Below are 18,397 nucleotides of genomic sequence, written 5' to 3'. Positions count from 1 at the left end.
CCCTGGAAGGACTGAGGGCTTTGTCTAATGAGATGCAGGAACACTGAGGCATTAATAACCCCATTGATAAGTTGTTTACTGATATGTTTGGGAATTAAAAGGGGTAATAATATTGATTATGCATTCTCTGGAGATATTTTTGAGGATGTTGGTTACTTTTGGTAGTTGTTGCATACCATGTTTTAGGTCATTGTGTAACAGAATGATTGTTGCAGCAATTGAGAAGAAAGAGGCTCCGCCTCCCTACAGTATGCCACTGCTGGGAATAAGAGATGTGGAGTCTGAGGAGGAAGAAACAGAAGTGTGATCTCTAAAGAGATCAAGAGAGGGAATTGAAGGAATAAAATTACAGTCTAATGCATCTTTTGAATTATGTATATGTGCTCATGCTTATAATGCATATGTGTTTGCTTGAACCATGATAATCTAATGAGCCCACGCAATGATATGATGAGACATTCTGTTTGACCTTAAAATGAGACAGGAACTTTCCACACCTATAATGTCAAATAACTAAATCTGTAACAAACAAGCCTTGCAGAAAGTCCCTGTTTGGGTTGCAGCTGTGACGTGTGACTTTTCTACACAGAAAGGAGAACTGGAGCAGATGAGGAAAATATTGCTTTATTGTCTTACTAATCACTCTTTTCTTTTGATATATATATTTGCTATTGGAGGAATATATTCCCATTTGCCTCACTATTCATAATTTACAATATGTGTTTTTGTCAGATATGATGATGTCTCCTGATATAGCGTACTTCTACTTAACACCTGTTATAATATGTTTCTAACTAACTGCTAAAACCACAAGAGCTGTGTGTGGGTGCTGGCTGGAGACAGATCTGCAAAAGTGCTTCCCCTAGATAGGTGCATACACAGGTCAAGAGTTCATAGACAGGACAAGGAGGAAAAGCTAATGTGATAGATGCAGCATTTTTATACTGCTCTCTGTGTATGCGTGATGTATGATGCTTTAATAAAATTGATATTATCCTGATAATTCTATAAGGAAGTTATGATGCTCAGCTGTGCTTTGATGATTTTTTGCTACAGTTGCTTGCTGCACCCCAGATGTCAGTAGTGTCAAGTATGTCAAGGAGAAGTGATACTTTCACCTGCCCTTTTGTTTCTGTGTGCAGAGGTATCTCTGTGTGCAGACCACAGACCTTTGAGAGATGATTCTGCCTGATAACAGCTGATGGCAACAATAGAGATTGGGGGTAACTGATCAGAGGAGTGGCCAAAAAGATTGAACGCTGCTGATGGATAAAAGGAGGGAGTCGAGAGAGTTCGAGAGCTTTTGGACATCCAGACTGCTTGGCTGACGGTTCTTCAAAAGCCCAGGATCCTGACCTTCGCTTTATTCACTTATGCTCGATAAATAAATTCATTGATTTTGATTAATTGACTCCTGACCGATTATTGAATTGGGGTGGACTAAGGCAAGTGAGAAATAGTCCAACAATATATATATATAAATATATATATATATATTAGGGATGCACCGATATGTATAGGCCGATATTTATAAATATTTCAAAATGATATATTTTTATACAGCAAACTTCATAAAAGATTGAACTTCTTTTATGAACTAAATAGTCTATACTCAAAGCAAAAAAGCTTTAACTTCAAAATTGCAAGGTGATTATAGACCTATATTCAAGATTTCACATAAATCAGCATGCAAAAAATACATTACTTCCTTTTCTTCATAGCAAATTAACATGCAACTTGACTGTTGCATAAAATTAAGAAGGTTAAATAACAAAATATGATTTATTCAACAAGCAAATTAAATATATTTAAATAAGATGAGAATGAAAGCACTAAGGACTGAAACCAGCTCAAATGTTCTTGAATAAAACGTGTTACAGTGATGTACACATGTACAAATACGTCATGTACGAAAAAGCCTTTTTTAGAGGTGTTTTGACTGTTCAGAGCCACCGTACAAGTAAATAGCTTACAGATAGTACGTTTAGAAAATGCGGCACAGATTCATTCTATTTGGCGTTTTAGATTCTTTCGAACATGTAGCTGCTGCTTGTCAATCAGATGCGTCTGCGCTCGTTCTTGCTGTCAATTGCGGGGGGAAAATGATCGATGAAAAGTTTATGATAAACCGCTGAGTTTTACTCAACTGTAGAGGAAGAGTTGCCATCAGAGTCAGACTTTCATACAAAACCTGCAATGAGCTGACTTTATGGCTAACAGAGCTGAATATAAAGACAGAATGAGCCGCTGGTCGAGAGCCTCTATGACTGGATTCACCTCTCCCCCGTGCTACAGTGTGTGTGTGTGCGCGGTGACAGCTCGCGCGCTCGTCATAATCAATATGAATATTTCGATCAAACTGAATACATCTTACATCAACAACACATGACAAGCAACGTGTTGATAATAACAAATAATCAGATTACAAACAACTGTTTACACTTGTTGTAAAATGTGCGGGTCCAGTTGCAGTTTGGTGTGTGTGTGTGTGAAGCGTAGAGGGAGAGGGAGAGAGAGAGGAGCGGTTTTTGGGCAATGAGACTATTTTAGGTGACTGATTTGTTGTACCACACTGTTGTGTAAGTTGAATATTAGACCACTCACAGGTTGGCTGTAACAACGTATGTTTTTTTTTAATATCAACTTAACTCAGAACATAGCGCTTTCTTAGCGCTTTCTTACAGCATCGCATGCGTTCCCTTGTTTCCTATTCTCTCTATCATTTCCTTGAGGAACTTGACTGACACTCATTCTAGCCAATAGGAACATGGAATGTCCTGCTTATATAACATCATTGGCTTAGAGCTAAACACAAACATTACATCCCCTTTCTTTTAAAGTGAGACAACAAATAATGTATGACAGATAATGAAAAATTAAGTTTCCCAAAAGGCATGAACACCCATATGTTACTGAACTAATACAATAAAACGACACTTGCATCACAAGTTTGAATAAACTAAAACTGTCACACATTAATAAAATTTGCATTACCTTTTAAATGCACTGAACATTTCACTGAGTTTCTCAATGGTTCACCTACATACTTGTACAATTAAAGATCCAGGATAACTCTAGGCTTAATTTGTCTTCCAGATCTGGTTCTGTAAATGGTAGCTTCGGGAAGTTCATCAGTGTGTTTAGGTGTATGTGTAGAGTCACTGTGTAAGGAACTGTCAGTTGGAGTTGCACATGTTTCAGCACCATCATGCAATTCAGATTCTTCCAGGCTGTTGTTTTGTGACTCTTTTGTGTCCAGGAGATGCCGTCTGTTCCGTCGGTATTCGCGTCCATCAACAGTACGCACATGATATGATCTTTCAGTGTTCGCTGTTTTGATGACCACAGCTGGCTTCCAGTATCCTTGCTCCTGTACTCTAACAGTCTGTCCTTCCTTGAGCTGGGACAGGGGTCTAGATGACCTGTCATAATAGTTTTTCTGATGCTGCTGTTTTTGCACTCTCTTTGTTTTGACGTCTTTAATGCTTACGAGCTTTGGCACGAGCTGCTGGTTGGTAGTGGGCAAGGTTGACCGCAAGCGGCGACTCATCAATAGTTGAGCAGGAGACTTGAAACCATCAACAGGGCTGTTGCGATACTCCAGCATGCTGAGGAAAGGATCGCCTTTGCCAGCCTTTGCCTTTTCCAATAGCATCTTAGCAGTATGCACGGACTTCTCTGCTAACCCATTACTTTGTGGGTAATATGGGCTTGTGGTAGTATGTTTGAATTGCCATGTTCTTGCAAATGTTTCAAATTCACTTGAGCTGTACTGGGGGCCATTATCTGATATTACTGCCTCTGGGATGCCATGTCGTGCAAAAGCAGCCTTGAGTTTGCTTATCACAGAAGCTGAAGTTGTGGTCTGGAGCTTGTCTAACTCAAAATATCTGCTGTAATAGTCCACTGTCACAAGATAGTCTTCATTGTTCCAGGTGAACAAATCAGTGGCTACTATTTGCCATGGCCTATCTGGAATTCTGTGACTAATCATGGGTTCTTTGGTGTTGGAAGGCCGGTATGTGAGGCAGATTGTGCATGTGCTGATCATATTTTCTATTTCTTTTCCCATTCCAGGCCAGAACATAATGTCTCGAGCCCTTTGCTTACTTTTTTCAATTCCAAGGTGACTGGCATGTATACGTGACAGCATGTCTGAGCGAAGGCTAGTGGGAACAACAATTTTCTCTCCTTTGAAGATTATACCATTCATGGACGTAAGCTCGTCACGATGATTCCAGAACTCTGAAATGCTCTGAGGACACTTTCTTTTCTCCTCAGGCCAGCCTCTTTGAATCACCTGCTTTAGTGTCTCGAACTGCAGGTCTTTTCCGGTGTGATCCTTTATTTCCTCAAGCCTTGAATCGCTGACAGGAAGACTGCTGAATACAGTGTGTACCTGAATGTCCATACCTTCACTGAGGCCCGTATCATGGTCATCCAGTGACTTTCTTGACAATGTGTCTGCAACAGGGATGCTCTTGCCTGGTTTGTGTACGATTGTGAAATTGTACTTTTGAAGCTGAAGTATCATCCTCTGTAGCCTTGGGGGTACAGATGCCATGGGCTTTCGCATTATTGACTCAAGCGGTTTGTGGTCACTCTCAACAATGACTTGTCGGCCATAGATATACTGGTGGAAGCGCTTGCAACCAAACAGTATCGCAAAAAGCTCTTTTTCAATTTGAGCATAATTGATTTCGCTTTCAGATAAAGACTTTGATGCATATGCAATTGGTCGTCCATCCTGCAACATCACAGCTCCAAGCCCATATTTTGAGGCATCAACCTGCAGACTGAGCTCTTTGAGAGGATCAAAATATGCTAAGACTGGACCTGGTTCACACGTGAGTAGCTCTTTTATTTTCTTGAAAGCATTATCTTGTTGGGTATCCCAAACAAACTCACTTGACTCCTTAAGGAGCTGACGCAGTGGTGCATTGACATCAGAAAGACCAGGCGCAAACTTGGAGAGGTAGTTAATCATACCTAATACTGTTTCAAGTTCTCCTTTGTCTTTGGGTGGTTCCATGTCTCTTACAGCAGCCACTTTTGCTGGGTCTGGCTTTACGCCTTCTGCTGTGAGGAGATGTCCAAAGTAGCTTACCTCTGTGGCACAAATGATGCATTTTTCTGGATTGAGCTTGACACCTCTCTCTCTGGAACGAAGCAGCATAGCACGGAGGTTTCTGTCATGCTCAGTTTTGGTTTTTCCGTGAATGAGAATGTCATCGACAATGGCCATAACTCCATGCAAACCTTCGTAGGTTTCGTCAATTTTTCGCTGGAACTCATCCTGGGCTGAGACCAGTCCAAATGGAAGACGCAAAAAGCGATAACGACCAAAGACGGTGTTGAAAGTGGTTAGTCTTGACGACTCATCAGTGAGTTTTATGGCCCAATAGCCAGATCTGGCATCCAGGACGCTAAAATATTGGGCACCGGCTAACCTGGATGTTATATCCTCGAGAGTAGGTAAGGGGTAGTGAGGTCGTTTAATGGCCTTATTGAGGTCTCTCGGGTCCAGGCATACCCTTAGCTGACCTGTGCGTGGTTTTTCAGCCACAACCATGGAATTAACCCATTCGGTTGGCTCTGTGACTTTAATAATTACACCTTGCTTTTCCATACTCTCCAGCTCCTCTTTAAGACGACTGCGTAATGCAAGTGGAATGCGTCTCGGTGGATGGACTACTGGGGTTGCATGTGGCTGTAAGTGTATGGTACACTCACCAGGAAATAGTCCAATCCCCTTGAAGACATCTGCAAACTCCTCCTTAACTGGCACCTCTGTCTTTGTTTCTGTAACTGATAGTACCATTTTAATGAGGCCAAAGTCTATGCATCCTTTTAACCCTATGACAGGGGGTGGATTTGTGTCAACAACATAGAATGCCATGACCATATCAATGTCTTTGCACTTGCATTTCAGGTCACACTTGCCTTTAACCACCAGGCGTTCACCTCCATAACCATACAGAGGGCGAGATGTTGACTGCAGATTGTGCTGCACATCCAGTTTTACATACTCATACAGTGGTATGACATTGGCTGAGGATCCTGTGTCCAGCTTGAACCTAATCTCTTGTTGTTTTGGTCCAATTTTAATATTCACAAAGGCTTGTTCCATTTCTGAACTGTATTTATGCTGTGTCACTGAGTCAATAAACAGCTCATCACACTCCTCAGCTAAGTCAGAATTTTCTTTACTTATAGCATGTATGCTTTTCTCGGTATTAGAGTAACATACTTTTGCAAAATGGTTTAACTTGCCACATATTTTGCACACTTTTCCTCTTGCAGGACACAGGGAGCGATCCGGGTGACGTTTGTTGCCACAGAAGCCACATCCTTTGGATTGTATTGAACCTGCATTTCTAGATTGCTGTCCATCACTGTATTTCTTTGTATATTTGGTATTTCGTTGCTTGGCAACTGAGCCTTTTGATGCATTACGGAATACTGTGTGTACATGCTCACGTGAAGCGCTCATATTGCTTGAGATTGTTTTTAACTGTGCTTGGGCCAGCTCATGAGATCTAGCAACGTCTATTGCTCTATCAAGGGTTAATTCAGAGCCCACATTCAAAAGCTTCTCTCTCACTTTCGGTGAATATATCCCAAAGACGATGCGATCGCGGACCATTTCGTCGCTATTTGCATAATTGCAATCCTTCACAAGTAGACGCAAGTCTGTCACAAACTGCTCAAACGGCTCACGCTCTCCCTGCATTTTTTCGTGGAATTTATAACGTGCAAATATCACATTTGCTTTTGGTTCAACATATGCTGTAAAGCGGTCATAATATGACTTGAGGATCTTCGCCTCATCAGCGGACAGTGACCATGTATTATAGATGTCGCGACCCTTTTCTCCGACCCACAGGAGAAGATAACTGCATTTTTCATCCTCACCCTTATTTTTTAGGGGTCCGCTGAACATTAGCTCTGCGTGCTGTTGAAACTTGCGCCATGACTCGGGCAGGTTATTAGCCTCCCAGTTCATAATCGGCATCGGGACTCCTGCTGAATCCATCTTCGTTTGTCATCCGTTTATTCTGACACCATGTTGTGTAAGTTGAATATTAGACCACTCACAGGTTGGCTGTAACAACGTATGTTTTTTTTTAATATCAACTTAACTCAGAACATAGCGCTTTCTTAGCGCTTTCTTACAGCATCGCATGCGTTCCCTTGTTTCCTATTCTCTCTATCATTTCCTTGAGGAACTTGACTGACACTCATTCTAGCCAATAGGAACATGGAATGTCCTGCTTATATAACATCATTGGCTTAGAGCTAAACACAAACATTACACACACGAAAAGTAATAAATATTTTGGACCAAGTTACATGTGTCCTCGTTCATTCACCGGCTGCAACTAAAAGAGAAGGCAATTCACCACGAAACTAATATTATTCGGCCCTGGAGTAATAAGTTAAGATCCCCTGCTATCTCTACACAACAAAGAGACAGAGCTGGAAAGGTTTACATAGTTAATATTTTTCCTGAGGCGATTTAAAGCAAAATACACAATGACACTCAATCAAACACATCTACAATGATAAGGAACATGGTTACTTACTGACTTATTAACGCACAGCAATACCACTTGAAGAAATTACAGACTTTAAAGGAATAAACAGTGTGAAGAGAGATCCATTATAGTGCAGTGGGCAAGTCTGAACAAGTTCCGACCACGCGTGCGCAGCGCGCAAGTCTGTACAATTACGTAATTTATCGGCTTAAAGATATCAGCCGAATTTAGACATCGAATCGATAACGATAGTCCTAAAAATAGCATTTATTGGCCGATACCGATATGGCCGCCAATATATCGTGCATCCCTAATATATATATATATATATATATATATATATATATATATATATATATATATATATATACTATTACTAACCAGCAATGATAGGTGAGCAAAATAAAAATTGAAAGAGGATACTTTTATTAGGCCTTTCATGAGTCTAATAATCTCAAAGTCACACTTAAAAAGAAGGTCCAAAAACCTGCATTTATAAATGAAGAATGTTTTGCAAAGCATAAAAGGTTGTTAACCAGGTAATGCTGTGTACAATTTGTTTTAGTTACACCAAATTTAACTTGTTTATTGTAAAAAGGGTTTAAATGGATATTGACATGAGACATTCTGTATTATGCATTACGTATTATGAGTCATGAGTAGGGCCAGAAAGAATCTGTCAACGTTTTTTGCTATTTCTGCGAAGAATATTGATAAAAATCTGTGGATTTCTGCCAAAATATTTTGGGAGTATTATAACTAAAACCTAAATATGTGAAACAAAAAATATTATCTTTTAAACTTTTATTTAATGTTTAAAATGCAAATCCAATTAGATACACTTTATTTGATAAACAAAGCAAGTCACTCATATAATATTTCTACTAAAAGACAAAAATATTACTGTAAAAACTGCATTGTACATAAATCAGATAAACATTTTCATATTAGTCAATAATATTACTGTATTTAATTTAAAAAGTGAATAAATATATATTTACACAAGTAAATAAAATAGAATTAATGATCTGCGCGACATTATGTGTTATGAGTCATGTACATGAGTATATGCAATTGTATAAACATGCTCAGTGTTTTCAATAACTTTCACAAAATTGACAAGTTCTCCTCAGTATCAACTTTTAATCTCAGGAATTCTTTTGATGGAGACACATCATTAATCATTTTAACTGAAGTTCTTTAATTTTAGGGAGAATTAGAAAAGAAATGTAACTTTCTTATTTTTCTAATTCCTGTGAATTAAATTATTTTAAAATAAACAAGGTCTGAGCTGATTATATGACCACAGGTATGCTCAGTCCAGAAAGACTAGGACCTCCATGCAAAAATGAATGGCCTATCATCAGGCCAGCCATCTGGAACAGGTTGCTGTCCCGTAGTACAGCAGATGCAGAAGGTACACGGTGGTTTTTTTCCCCCTCAAAAAGGGCTGTAGTAGATGAACCTAAAAAATCCAATCAGTAAGAATTAACTAATAGTACTAGTTGTATAAAATCTGTAATAGCCCAAAAGCAAAAGAGACATAAAACATCAAATCACATCTGTAAAATTCTAAACAAATGTTTTCTCTGTATGCACTGTAATGGTACCAGTCAGCATCGATCTGCATTGCCCACCAGTAAATAGAAAGATAATGTTATGAACATTTTACATCTTATCAGGTGTGCAAAAGGCTTCTCAAGTACAGTGCACGAAATCATACAGAAAAAGGTCAGGGTTACAGGCAGTGTTGACGAAAATTAACTTTATATATATATATATATATATATATATATATATGTATATATGTGTGTGTGCGTGTGTGTGTGTGTGTGCACATGTAACCGAACTGCAACCAATTACAAACCCAAATTTAAAGTGAAGCCAGTCTTCAGTTTTTTCATCATCATTGACAAAATATGGCGGTTAACTCCCTTGACAACAGCTGCATCTCCTAAAAAAAAATACAAAATGAAGCAAGTTCGTTGCACAAACTGTACAGACTATAAGCGATTCAAATTATTTTAATAATAAAAAAGGAGTACCAGTCAATCTATATTTCAATGGAGTGGACCAATTAGCACTGTTCATTTTATAAAATAAAACCAGGGTACTATCTTGTTCATCCATAGTATCAAACTGGTTGATGAGTAATGATAGAGATGGACAGTGTGAATTGATGGAGAGCAACTCATCACAGAACATTCGAGATGATTTGAATGGGTCAATTTCATTTTTCCATGCTGAAATCAAATGAACAATTTATCTAAATACCATTTTACAAGCATAGTTGAATAACAATACAAAAAAGATGAAAGAATAAATGAATAAAGATGCACTTATCATTTTACAGTACAACAGCACTAAAAAAAATTAAATGTGTTGTGTCTAACCTGCAGACAGGGATGTTGAAGATTGTGCAGTTGAGGGTCCTGGCAATTCTTCTGTATTTAAAGTGAATGAAGAATCATTGTCACCAAAAGTCCTTTCTCTAAAACAGGCAAGACACAAACAATTTCAATTTTGTTCATCAAGCCACTTCAAAAATTTTCATGCATATTAAAAGCATTTGCCCAGTTTCATAGACAAGGCTTAGACCCTAGTGCCAGACAAAGTCTGGATGTAACTTACAATGACATACTGTTTATAGTCATTAATGTCAAAAGTCACCAGTAATGATTTTCTCAAAGCAAGGCTTATAAAAGCTACATACATGAAATCTAATAATGTCTACTACTGACCCAGTTTATGAAACCAACACATTAATTTAAATTTAAGACAGTCCACCAGAAAATTATTTTGTTAATTTTTTACCCTACATTCCATCTGATCTTTGTACATCTCCCTCGAGATATATACAACCAAAACAAACTGTGCAAACTAATCCTTTAGTATTAAAGGCATGTCATCCTACAATTTTTAGCATAACTTTACCCTTCACCACACATGCTTGCATGAAAAGGCAAGACATCAGTTGGGAAAGAGATCTGGCAAATTGGACAAATCTGTAAAAAGTACAAATAAATTAAACAATGTATGTTTGTAGCAAAATTTGTTGAAGAACATACATATTCTACCCCATAAAAAGATTCTAAAATATTAAGAATAGTCTCAAATTTTTAATAGCTTCAAACACATTCTTTATGGAACCACAAATTGGGTATATTCAAATATAGTGAGTATACCCAAATACAAGAAATAGGCTTTGATCAAAGACCTGTAATGATGGTTCTAAGATGGGGTGAAGTGGGCTTGGCTGGTCAACAGTTTCGATTACATTTTCGTCTACATCATCATCTAGAATGGTCACATCATTTGAAGACTCCTAATAAAAGTAATCAAAATGCATTAGCATTGTAAATAAATAATATTGATAGAAAAATAAAACCATAATACTGTATGACTTACTGTCTCAGCTTCTTTACACTCTTCAATGTGTAAGGGCAGCAATGGCAGTGGTATTTTCTTACCACATTTCATACAGCTGGACTGTGGCATCTTAGCAAACTCCACAGAATCATAAAGTAATGGTTCAGTGGAAAGCTGTTCCTGTAATGGAACTATAAACAGCATGTTCTTTCCATTATTTGACACTGATTTTAGGAGTCGAGTTGAGTATTCATCAGCATCTGTGGGAATTATAGACAGCTTACGCCGCCCACCCCCACCAAATGGCAAAATCAATTGAGAATCACATTCAGGACTACTGTTGCCTTCTTGGGCTAGCAATATTGTTATAAATGTGTCACCTAAAATTTTGGAAAGAAATGTTCTATAAAGCTCTGTTTACCACTGGAAAACTGAAGTAGGGCATGCCATAATCTTAGAACATGGCAGAGAAACATGTCCTTGACTAAAAAGTTTAAACTAATGAAGCTTATTACTAAATTATTAACGCCAACAAAGCACATACCAGTTTCATTAATTTACAAAAGTGCAAAGTTATTGCAAATGCACACAAATCATTTTTTGCTTATATGTAACATGCAAAACATAAATACCTGTAGACTTGTAAAACATCCAGCCACCCTGAAGTGTTTTTAATTTGGGAAACTCTCCTTCAAGCAGACTGACAATCTTAAGAATGAAACAAAATTCATCATTTAGTTTTTTTTTTTTTTTTCCAACAGATATAAAACTCCCATCAATTCCTAGTATTATGGTAACATTTGCAATTACCTCACTGTGTTTAAAATTATCTGGAACAGTTAAAAGCCTTTTTCCAAGTCCAGCATGGACAAGCTCAAGGTCTTCATCTCCTTTTGGTGTGAAGGGTGATGGTTCAGAGAGGACATGGATTTGAAAATCATTTTTTTTTTATGTTTCCAGGTTTGGCCACAGAAAAATCTCTGTCCCAAACATACTTGGGAATTGCCTATAGTGACAAAAGGGCAAAATGAATAAACATATTAATAATAAGAAACATTTTTTGCATGACACAAAAAGTTGTGTTTTACAGTAAACATGAAAAATTACCTTTTTAAGGCTTGCCTTACCATGTTTTCAGCCTCTGCAGGCAAAGGAATGGTCCCACTTGAGATGCTTTCTCTCATTGGTCTACTACCACTAGCTAGTGCATTTCTTTACGAAGATGGAGTAAGGCCCCTGGCTAATACATCGATCAGAGCTTTTGCTGCTATTTCTACTTCTGATGACAGTGCCTGTAAGACAAATACTAATTATACCTTTTATCATTTGTTATCTTCATAGTCCGCGATCAACACTGCCGACCCCCACCCCGCCCGTTCCTTACAGTCGGCGATCATCTCCTCTCTCCACCCCCCATACCCACCCACACCCAAAACGGCATTACGCTCTCCCGGTCTTCACTTTAGTACGCGATCGATTCTACCCCCAAATTAGTCCCCGATCAAATTTATAGCTGAGCTTCCTTGAATGACAATCCTAGAATCGACCATGACAGAAGCCATGCTATTTTACACGACCATCCCGTTCTTCACTCGCCATGTTGGCTTAATAACGGACTTAATTTACGTTATAAAGTTTACATTATAAACAACAGCAGCCATTGCTTTAACAAACGTTTGATACTTAATCTTTGCATACATAAACCACTATAGAAATCAAGTAACCACTTACCCGCGCATCCCGCTCTTCACCTGCCATGCTAAATAGAGGAGTATTCTTCTTCTTAGAAGATCATCTCCGTTAATTAGGTCAGACTGCGCAAATGGAGCGCACAGTGAAGCGCTTTGGTCATTCCCGCGTTCTCAGGGAGTTGTGATTGGTTGAACAGTAAGCTCGCATCTTATTGGCTACAGGGCACGAGTGACTCACGTGGGAGGTGTGTGCTGACAGGAAAGTCTCAAAAATGCACACATTCGTATTCAGGGTGAGTCGTACGTGAGAGAGGATTTGCACATTCTCATTCAGGATGAACTCGTGAATTTTAAACATTCAAAACTTTTTGTACACTCTTATATATTTGCAAATGGTGTTTTACATTTGTGAAATGTATTTTATGAAAATGTATTTTTATTTTGTGCATGTGAATTGTTTTTGTGAGTATAAATAAATATTTTACGCATGTGAATTTGGCTACGCATGTGTACATTGTGTCTTTTGCGTGAATTATTATTGAGTCTAATCTCTCTCCATAGAAAAACACTTTTTATCAGATCTGGACTCCGTTGCTTGAATATGTAGGTCCTAGGATTTCAGGTACATTTTTGCAAAACCTTAAATCACCATAAACTTTGGTTAATTTATGTACTTTTCTATTTTTATTATTACTCTGTATTTTTATGTCTTCTTTTTGGTTTTGATTTTCATTATGTGCTGTGATGCTAAGAAATTTCTTGGTTGTAAGCTGTTGTCATTGTTCTGTTCTTTTTTGTTTTGTTAAAATAAAGACAAAAAAATGTATTTCGAAGAATTCCAGTTTGTCAGCAGATAGTGTCGGCGCATAAAACATTCCTTTGCATAGTGGTTTGGTTGTCTAGGACTATGATTCTCGTTCATGCTGTGAGAAATCCCAGATTCAAATTTCGGTTGAGCCCTTACAGTTGTCTGCTGTTTTGTAAGGGCGTTGTGGCTTACACAGAGGCCTTTTTTCTGAGAATGCCAGTTCGTCAGCTGATAGTGTTGCCATATAAAGTTACTGTTTTGCAGTGGCTCGTTGATCTAGGGGTATGATTCTCGCTTTGGGTGTGAGAGGTCCCGGGTTCAAATCCCGGACGAGCCCTTGCAGGTGTCATGTGTTTTACAGGGCACTATGACTTTCATTAAAATGTCTTTCGAAGAATTCCAGTTTGTCAGCAGATAGTGTCGCCACATAAAACATTCCTTTGCATAGTGGCTTGCTGGTCTAGGAGTATTATTTTCGTTCATGCAATGAGAAATCCCAGATTCAAATTTCGGTTGAGCCCTTACAGTTGTCTGCTGTTTTGTAAGGTCTACGGGCTTACACAGAGGCCTTTTTTCTGAGAATGCCAGTTCGTCAGCAGATAGTTTTGCCATGTAAAGTGGCTGTTACAGTATCTAGTTGGTTTAGGGGTATGATTCTCGCTTAGAGTGCCCTTGATTCGTCAGAGAAAGTTTTCTGACTATCTGATGGTTCTGACGCCATGTGAAATTTTATCAATGTAGTGGCTCGTTGGCCTAGGGGTATGATTCTTGCTTTGGGTGAGAGAGGTCCCGGGTTCAAATCCCAGATGAGCCCTTGTGGGTGTCATGCGTTTTACAGGGCACTATGTCCTTCGTAAAATATCTTTCGAAGAACTTCAGTTTGTCAGCAGATAGTGTCGCCACATAAAACATTCCTTTGCATAGTGGCTTGCTGGTCTAGGAGTATGATTTTCGTTCATGCAATGAAAGATCCCAGATTCAAATTTCGGTTGAGCCCTTACACTTGTCTGCTGTTTTGTAAGGTCGTTGTGGCTTACACAGAGGCCTTTTTTCTGAGAATGCCAGTTTGTCAGCAGATAGTGTTGCCATATAAAGTTGCTGTTTTGCAGTGGCTCGGTGGTCTAGGGGTATGATTCTCACTTAGGGTGCCCTTGATTCGTTAGAGAAAGATTTCTGACTATCTGACGCCTTGTGAAATTCTTTCAATTTAGTGGTTCATTGGTCTATGGGTATGATTCTTGCTTCGGTTGCGAGAGGACCTGGGTTCAATTCCCGGATGAGCCCTTGCAGGTGTACTGTGTTTTACAGGGCATTATATCTTTCGTTAAAACATCTTTCAAAGAATTCCAATTTGTCAGCAGATAATGTCGCCACATAAAATATTTCTTGCATAGTGGCTTGCTGTTCTAGGAGAATGATTCTCGTTCATGCCATGAGAAATCCTAGGTTCAAATTTCAGTTGAACCCTTACAGTTGTTTTTTGTAAGGGCGTTGTGGCTTACACAGGGGCCTTTTTTCTGAGAATGCCGGTTTGTCAGCAGATAGTGTTGCCATGTAAAGTTACTTTTTTGCAGTGGCTCGTTCGTCTAGGGGTATGATTCTGGCTTAGTGTGCCCTTGATTCGTCAGAGAAAGTTTTCTGACTATCTGATGCTTCTGAACCATGTGAAATTTCATCACTGTAGTGGCTCGTTGGTCTAGGGGTATGGTTCTCGCTTTGGGTGTGAGAGGTCCCCGGTTCAAATCCTGGACGAGCCCTTGCATGTGTCATGTGTTTTACAGGGCACTATGACTTTCATTAAAATGTCTTTCGAAGAATTCCAGTTTGTCAGCAGATAGTGTTGCCACATAAAACATTCCTTTGCATAGTGGCTTGCTGGTCTAGGAGTATTATTTTCGTTCATGCAATGAAAAATCCCAGATTCAAATTTCGGTTGAGCCCTTACAGTTGTCTGCTGTTTTGTAAGGTCTACGGGCTTACACACAGGCCTTTTTTCTGAGAATGCCAGTTCATCAGCAGATAATTTTGCCATGTAAAGTGGCTGTTACAGTAGCTAGTTGGTTTAGGGGTATGATTCTCGCTTAGGGTGCCCTTGATTCGTTAGAGAAAGTTTTCTGACTATCTGATGGTTCTGACGCCATGTGAAGTTTTATCAATGTAGTGACTCGTTGGCCTCGGGGTATGATTCTCGCTTTTTTGGTGAGAGAGGTCCCAGGTTCAAATCCCGGATGAGCCCTTGTGGGTGTCACGCGTTTTACAGGGCACTATGTCCTTCATAAAAATATCTTTCGAAGAACTTCAGTTTGTCAGCAGATAGTGTCGCCACATAAAACATTCCTTTGCATAGTGGCTTGCTGGTCTAGGAGTATGATTTCCGTTCATGCAATGAAAGATCCCAGATTCAAATTTCGGTTGAGCCCTTACACTTGTCTGCTGTTTTGTAAGGTCGTTGTGGCTTACACAGAGGCCTTTTTTCTGAGAATGCCAGTTTGTCAGCAGATAGTGTTGCCATATAAAGTTGCTGTTTTGCAGTGGCTCGGTGGTCTAGGGGTAGGATTCTCACTTAGGGTGCCCTTGATTCGTTAGAGAAAGATTTCTGACTATCTCACGCCTTGTGAAATTCTCTCAATTTAGTGGTTCATTGGTCTATGGGTATGATTCTTGCTTCGGTTGCGAGAGGACCCGGGTTCAATTCTCGGATGAGCCCTTGCAGGTGTACTGTGTTTTACAGGGCATTATATCTTTCGTAAAAACGTCTTTCAAAGAATTCCAATTTGTCAGCAGATAGTGTCGCCACATAAAATATTTCTTGCATAGTGGCTTGCTGGTTTAAGAGTTTGATTCTCATTCATGTCATGAGAAATCTTAGGTTCAAATTTCAGTTGAACCCTTACAGTTGTCTTTTGTTTTGTAAGGGCGTTGTGGCTTACACAGAGGCCTTTTTCTGAGAACGCCGGTTTGTCAGCAGATAGTGTTGCCATGTAAAGTGGCTATTTTGCAGTTGCTCGTTGGTCTACGGGCATGATTCTCGCTTAAGGTGCGAGAGGTCCCGTTTTCAAATCCTGGACGAACCATTGCAGAAGTCCCGGGTCCAAATGAAGCAAAAGCCCTGCTTCAATGTTTGTTAGATAAGGATTTCTGACCATCTGTTCCTTCTGATGTCTTGTAAAATATTCAAGCTTTTGTGGCTCGTTGGTCTAGGGTTATGATTCTCGCTTAGGGTGCGAGAGGTCCCGGGTTCAAATCCCGGACGAGCCCTTGCAGTTATTCTGTTGTTTTACAGGGCATTCTGGCTTTCATAAAAAACGTTTTTCGAAGAATTCCAGTTTGTCAGCAGATAGTGTCGGCACATAAAGCATTCCTTTGCATAGTGGTTTGGTTGTCTAGGACTATGATTCTCGTTCATGCCGTGAGAAATCCCAGATTCAAATTTCGGTTGAGCCCTTACAGTTGTCTGCTGTTTTGTAAGGGCGTTGTGGCTTACACAGAGGGCTTTTTTCTGAGAATGCCAGTTCGTCAGCTGATAGTGTTGCCATATAAAGTTACTGTATTGCAGTGGCTCGTTGGTCTAGGGGTATGATTCTCGCTTAGGGTGCCCTTGATTCGTTAGAGAAAGTTTTCTGACTATCTGATGCTTCTGACATCATGTGAAATTATTTCAATTTGGTGGCTTGTTGGTCTAGGGGTATGAATCTCGCTTCGGGTGTAAGAGGTCCTGGGTTCAAATCCCAGACGAGCTCTACAGGTGTTATGTGTTTTACAGGGCACTATGTGTTTCATTAAAATGTCTTTCGAAGAATTCCAATTTGTCAGCAGATAGTGTCGCCACATAAAACATTCCTTTGCATAGTGGCTTGCTGGTCTAGGAGTGTGATTCTCGTTCATGCCATGAGAAATCCTAGGTTCAAATTTCAGTTGAACCCTTACAGTTGTCTTTTATTTTGTAAGGGCGTTTTGGCTTACACAGAGGCCTTTTTTCTGAGATTGCCAGTTTGTCAGCAGATAGTGTTGCCATATAAAGTTGCTAATTTGCAGTGGCTCTGTGGTCTAGGGGTATGATTCTCACTTAGGGTGCCCTTGATTCGTTAGAGAAAGTTTTCTGACTATCTCACGCCTTGTGAAATTCTCTCAATTTAGTGGTTCATTGGTCTATGGGTATGATTCTCGCTTCGGTTGCGAGAGGACCCGAGTTCAATTCTCGGATGAGCCCTTGCAGGTGTACTGTGTTTTACAGGGCATTATATCTTTCGTAAAAACGTCTTTCAAAGAATTCCAATTTGTCAGCAGATAGTGTCGCCACATAAAATATTTCTTGCATAGTGGCTTGCTGGTTTAAGAGTTTGATTCTCGTTCATGCCATGAGAAATCTTAGGTTCAAATTTCAGTTGAACCCTTACAGTTGTCTTTTGTTTTGTAAGGGCGTTGTGGCTTACACAGAGGCCTTTTTCTGAGAATGCCGGTTTGTCAGCAGATAGTGTTGCCATGTAAAGTGGCTAATTTGCAGTTGCTCGTTGGTCTACGGGCATGATTCTCGCTTAAGGTGCGAGAGGTCCCGTTTTCAAATCCTGGACGAACCATTGCAGAAGTCCCGGGTCCAAATGAAGCAAAAGCCCATCTGTTCCTTCTGATGTCTTGTAAAATAATCAAGCTTTTGTGGCTCGTTGGTCTAGGGGTATGATTCTCGCTTAGGGTGCCCTTGATTCGTTAGAGAAAGATTTCTGACTATCTGACGCCTTGTGAAATTCTCTCAATTTAGTGGTTCATTGGTCTATGGGTATGATTCTTGCTTCGGTTGCGAGAGGACCTGGGTTCAATTCCCGGATGAGCCCTTGCAGGTGTACTGTGTTTTACAGGGCATTATATCTTTCGTTAAAACATCTTTCAAAGAATTCCAATTTGTCAGCAGATAATGTCGCCACATAAAATATTTCTTGCATAGTGGCTTGCTGTTCTAGGAGTATGATTCTCGTTCATGCCATGAGAAATCCTAG

General features: G+C 39.5%; 3 protein-coding genes and 2 non-coding genes across 6 annotated transcripts in view; 3 read left to right on the top strand and 2 right to left on the bottom strand.

The window, feature by feature from the left end:
• LOC137491248 (uncharacterized) overlaps positions 1-18,397 on the top strand; it is a 697,259-nt gene that overhangs the window by 577,425 nt on the left and 101,437 nt on the right. The window lies entirely within an intron of this gene.
• Positions 1-18,397, bottom strand: part of LOC137491174 (uncharacterized) — a 293,575-nt gene that overhangs the window by 204,185 nt on the left and 70,993 nt on the right. The gene's annotated exons all lie outside the window — the stretch shown is intronic.
• On the bottom strand, positions 8,356-11,092 carry LOC110439390 (uncharacterized). Its single transcript, XM_073947962.1, has 7 exons — positions 10,947-11,092; positions 10,756-10,863; positions 10,473-10,543; positions 9,932-10,029; positions 9,584-9,781; positions 9,406-9,492; positions 8,356-9,003 (listed from the first exon to the last, which is right to left on the bottom strand). The coding sequence occupies exons 1-7, from the start codon at positions 11,034-11,036 to the stop codon at positions 8,834-8,836; spliced, it is 822 nt and encodes a 273-aa protein (XP_073804063.1). The 5' UTR covers positions 11,037-11,092; the 3' UTR covers positions 8,356-8,833.
• Positions 13,672-13,743, top strand: trnap-ugg (transfer RNA proline (anticodon UGG)). Its single transcript has one exon. It is a non-coding gene; the product is annotated as a tRNA-Pro (tRNA).
• trnap-agg (transfer RNA proline (anticodon AGG)) lies at positions 16,593-16,664 on the top strand. Its single transcript has one exon. It is a non-coding gene; the product is annotated as a tRNA-Pro (tRNA).

This window comes from Danio rerio, chromosome 4, assembly GCF_049306965.1.
Source record: "Danio rerio strain Tuebingen ecotype United States chromosome 4, GRCz12tu, whole genome shotgun sequence".
NCBI classification, from domain to species: domain Eukaryota; kingdom Metazoa; phylum Chordata; class Actinopteri; order Cypriniformes; family Danionidae; genus Danio; species Danio rerio.
This window is presented reverse-complemented; position numbering and strand designations above follow the sequence as displayed.

What these genes read in the sequence shown, in the direction of transcription:
- LOC110439390 (XM_073947962.1), bottom strand. Translation starts at nt 11,036, where the DNA reads ATGCCACAGTCCAGCTGTATGAAATGTGGTAAGAAAATACCACTGCCA. An exon ending in AGTGTAAAGAAGCTGAGACA is followed by an intron (nt 10,864 to 10,946) that starts GTAAGTCATACA and finishes TACTTTTATTAG; the next exon opens with GAGTCTTCAAATGATGTGAC. An exon ending in TGGCTTCACTTTAAATTTGG is followed by an intron (nt 9,004 to 9,405) that starts GTTTGTAATTGG and finishes TGGATTTTTTAG; the next exon opens with GTTCATCTACTACAGCCCTT.